The sequence below is a fragment of the Oratosquilla oratoria genome, chromosome 36 (genome assembly GCF_046742065.1).
Source record: "Oratosquilla oratoria isolate Oo_2021 chromosome 36, ASM4674206v1, whole genome shotgun sequence".
NCBI classification, from domain to species: Eukaryota; Metazoa; Arthropoda; class Malacostraca; order Stomatopoda; family Squillidae; genus Oratosquilla; species Oratosquilla oratoria.
The window spans coordinates 23,211,880-23,215,457 of record NC_134812.1 but is presented as its reverse complement, the minus strand read 5'-3'; the positions used below and the strand labels follow the sequence as shown (position 1 = coordinate 23,215,457).

The 3,578-nt window shown below is 42.3% G+C and overlaps 1 protein-coding gene across 1 annotated transcript; it reads right to left on the bottom strand.

Annotated features, from left to right (window-relative positions):
* Positions 1-1,784: 1,784 nt before the first annotated feature.
* On the bottom strand, positions 1,785-2,960 carry LOC143019046 (uncharacterized). The gene is made up of 2 exons (XM_076174747.1): positions 2,905-2,960; positions 1,785-2,382 (listed from the first exon to the last, which is right to left on the bottom strand). Exons 1-2 carry the CDS (start codon positions 2,958-2,960, stop codon positions 1,785-1,787), a joined length of 654 nt encoding a protein of 217 aa, XP_076030862.1.
* Positions 2,961-3,578: the final 618 nt, after the last annotated feature.

Here is a 3,578-nt window from a genome sequence, read left to right as displayed (position 1 = left end):
GAGATAGAGAGAGAGAGTAAAATGGATGTTGGGGGGATTGTTGTTGTGAGAAATGATATAATGGCGGAAGAAGTAAGTCTAAGCGAGGAAGAACCTGAAGTAATCCAACTTAATGATGGAACTAAAGGGCAGAATAGAAGAGGCTTTATTATTGCATGTGCTTCCCCCATGGGGATAAGAGCTTAGAATAAAGCTGAATATCATCTCTCCTCATAAATGTATATTTCCGTAGGAAGCCTTGTTGAATGCAGTATTTGAAAGTCAACGGAGACAATACCATTGTCGAGCTTGTATTGTAAGCTTTTCTTCTTCCCTAATAAAGCTTTTCCAACAGGTGTAAGGTCACTGGGCATAAGTACAAATGACATTTTGGACCCATAGTGACCCTGAACAGACCCCACCAGTCCTCTTCAAAACCGGTCGGCCTAGTTCCAGGCAGGCTCTTTTCGGCCTTTCTCCTCCACCTGGCAAGCTCTCTTAGTCCCATTGGCCGAGACACCTCATTTAACAACCGAACGGAGAGGGTTTCCACGTCGTTTCCTTCTTCCTCTCGCCGTAATGGTGGTGTTAGAAGAAAGCGACCTTGAGCTCCTGCCGGTGGCAATAGGAGGAGGAGGAGGAGCAGCAGAAAGAGGTCAGAAGAGAGAGAGAGAGATAGATCAGTAGATATATAGATAGATAGAGAAAAAAAGAGAGGGCGAGAGAGAGAGAGGGTGACAGAGATAGATAGATAGATAAATATCTAAAGAGAGAAAGAGAGAGAGAGAGAGAGAGAGAGAGAGAGAGAGAGAGAGCAGAACAATTTTCAATTGCCTGAATAGTTGACAGGTTTAAAGAATGAAAAAAGAATGTATCACTGGCCAAGACAAGGTAGAAGGAGATGCTGGTTTTAGTGTACAGTGTTGTATCTATCTACTTATCTATCTATCTATCTATATCTATCTATATATATATATATATATATATATATATATATACATGTGTATATATTAATATATAGGTAGATAGATGTACATATGTATGTATAAATATGTACATATACATAACTATATGGAAATTTGTATATATTTATGTAGAATCATTATTAATTGGGGCATACGACAGAGAGCACGTAGTTTCACTCCTACGACGTCCCCAGTCCAGACAGTCTCTATGAGCAAAATCCCGTAAGCCACCCTTCCTATCCCAAACAACTCTATACAAATTCGATCAACTTGTCTCAACCATGAATTTTGTGGGCGTCTCCTTCGTCTCCTCTATCAAGGGTTGTCTCTTCTGGAGACAGTCCTTCGAAGTACTTCCTGACAAAAACACAGCACCGTTATGCACTACACTACCGTGGTATGTGAAGCTTTCCAAGACCGTATTGTCCTCCCCACATGTATGGAAAGGCTGAACTGTGTCATTTAGTTAGACCCCAAATGCCTGGGCTTTAATCTTGATCCAGGAGACCTGGAGTCCAAGCGGTCTCGCCTCCCTGTACAGTGACTCGGCGAATGCAACCAGGTCCTCCACCGACTTCACAAGAGGGACAGTATCACCAGTAAAAATAAGGTTAGTGACCTGTGTGTTTTCAGTAGATGCTCCGTAACGATTTTGATCGACAACCCTGTCCAATGCCCAATGCATGCAGGTATTGAAAAATATTGGAGCGAGGACACATCCTTGCTTCATTCTTGAGTTAATAGGAAAGAAGCTGGGTATGCCTCCTCCGTACTTTACAACACTCTCTGTCCTTGATTTTAGGCCAGGCACCAAGACATTCTCTCGAAAATTCCACGGATTCACAGAAAATTCCAAAGCACATCGCGATGCTCTGAGTCAAACATCTTCTTGAGATTAACATAAGCTGCAAGAAACTCCTGTTGAAACTCATGCTGGTGGAACACAAGAACACAAAGCACAATGATCCTATTAGTTGTTGACTTACCTAGCATGAACCCAGACTGCTCAGATGTCTGAAACTTTAGCAGATGTGAACGAACCTGTGTCAATAAAAACATGAACCCAGACTGCTCAGATGTCTGAAACTTTAGCAGATGTGAACGAACCTGTGTCAATAAAAGATGGACAATCACTTTACCTGTTGCAATGAGCACTGTAATACCGCAGTATTTGTTCCAATCATGTTGGTCCTCTTTCCCATGCCAGATAGGCCCGACTAGACTTTTTTCAGTCAGGGGAAGTAGTACCGGACTGCCAGCATGTAACCCACAGATCATGGTCTCACATCCAGCTTTCAGCAACTCCGTACTGATGTTGCCAGCTGTCTTTCCAACCTTCAACATGCTCACATCCTCTTTGACCTCTCCCAGACAGGGCAGAGATTCCTCTATCGGTGGATCGGCAACCGCCACCCGAACACTATCGAGGAGAAGTTGTCTGAATGGAAGGTCACTCATGAACTGCTCAAAGTACTCGGCAAAGGGGCTACATCCCTCTACTTCTGACACTAGCTGGCCATCAACTATTCAGACTGTGGTCCTCTGGGTCACATATTTGGAGCAGACTTTCTTCAGGGCTCAATAAGTAGGCCTGAGGTCATTTGCACTAAAATAGCTCGCGACATCCTCAGCAATTCCCTTGATATAGCTCTCCCCATGAGAGCTTTACTCCACCAATCTAAGTCCTGTATTGGTTCAAGTCACCAGTCTTTCTAACGCCGCACTACTCGACTTAGGACGCTCTTCAACGCACTCCTTGCAGCTTTCTGGTATATATATATATATATATACACATATATATATATATAAATATATATATATATATATATTTATATATATATATATATATATATATATATATATATATATATATATATATATTGCTTGAAACCACAAGGAAATCAAAGATCGAAATGCTGAGCGCCCCTACATAAAGCTGTGATAAAAAGTAATGGCCTACCGTACGTAGGGATCTTTTTCCGTCACAATATTATGCCGGGTACCAGCCGTTAGCATGATGTCACTGCCTCCCAACAAACACCACATACCATCTTTTGTCTGGGTTTCCCTTTTATAGAATGAGTTTGAAAAATATCTTGTTCTCTCATTCGCCCCATCTTTTGTCTGGGTTTCCCTTGGTTTCTGGGCTATACCTTGGTGACTATGGGTAAAAAGAAGTCGTTAACGCCTATAACTATAGCTCAGATCATAGGGCTTCACAAAGCTGGGCTCCAAACAAGAGAAATAGTGGTGAAAGTTGGTGTGAGTAAGCAATCTTTGAGAAACTGGGTGGAGCGTTTAAAGGCCAACAGTGGTGTCGAATTACTGTCTGCTAAACATCGGCCTTGCCCCTCGAAGAAGACATCTGCACGCGCTCTGACTGTGCTCAAAAAGCAGCTAAAGAGACCTACCATAATTGTTTGAGAATTAAAAGAAAAAAAGCCATGTCTGCTTTCTGAGGTGTCCATAAGAACAGTCAATAGGCGGGTGGCCGAGCTGGGCTACAGTAGCCACTGGCAGGAAAAGAAATACATTATTACCAAGCAGCAGAAGAAACGTAGACTGGATTTTGCACTTAAATATCATAATTGAGCTCCTCAACAGTGGTCTGAAGTACTTTGAAATGACAAAGCC

Excerpts from the sequence above, each read along its gene's own strand:
- LOC143019046 (XM_076174747.1), bottom strand. The coding sequence starts at position 2,960 with ATGCTAACGGCTGGTACCCGGCATAATATTGTGACGGAAAAAGATCCC. Across the intron at positions 2,383-2,904 it reads GAAAAAGATCCCTACGTACG|ACAACTTCTCCTCGATAGTG; the intron begins GTAGGCCATTAC and ends CCTTCCATTCAG.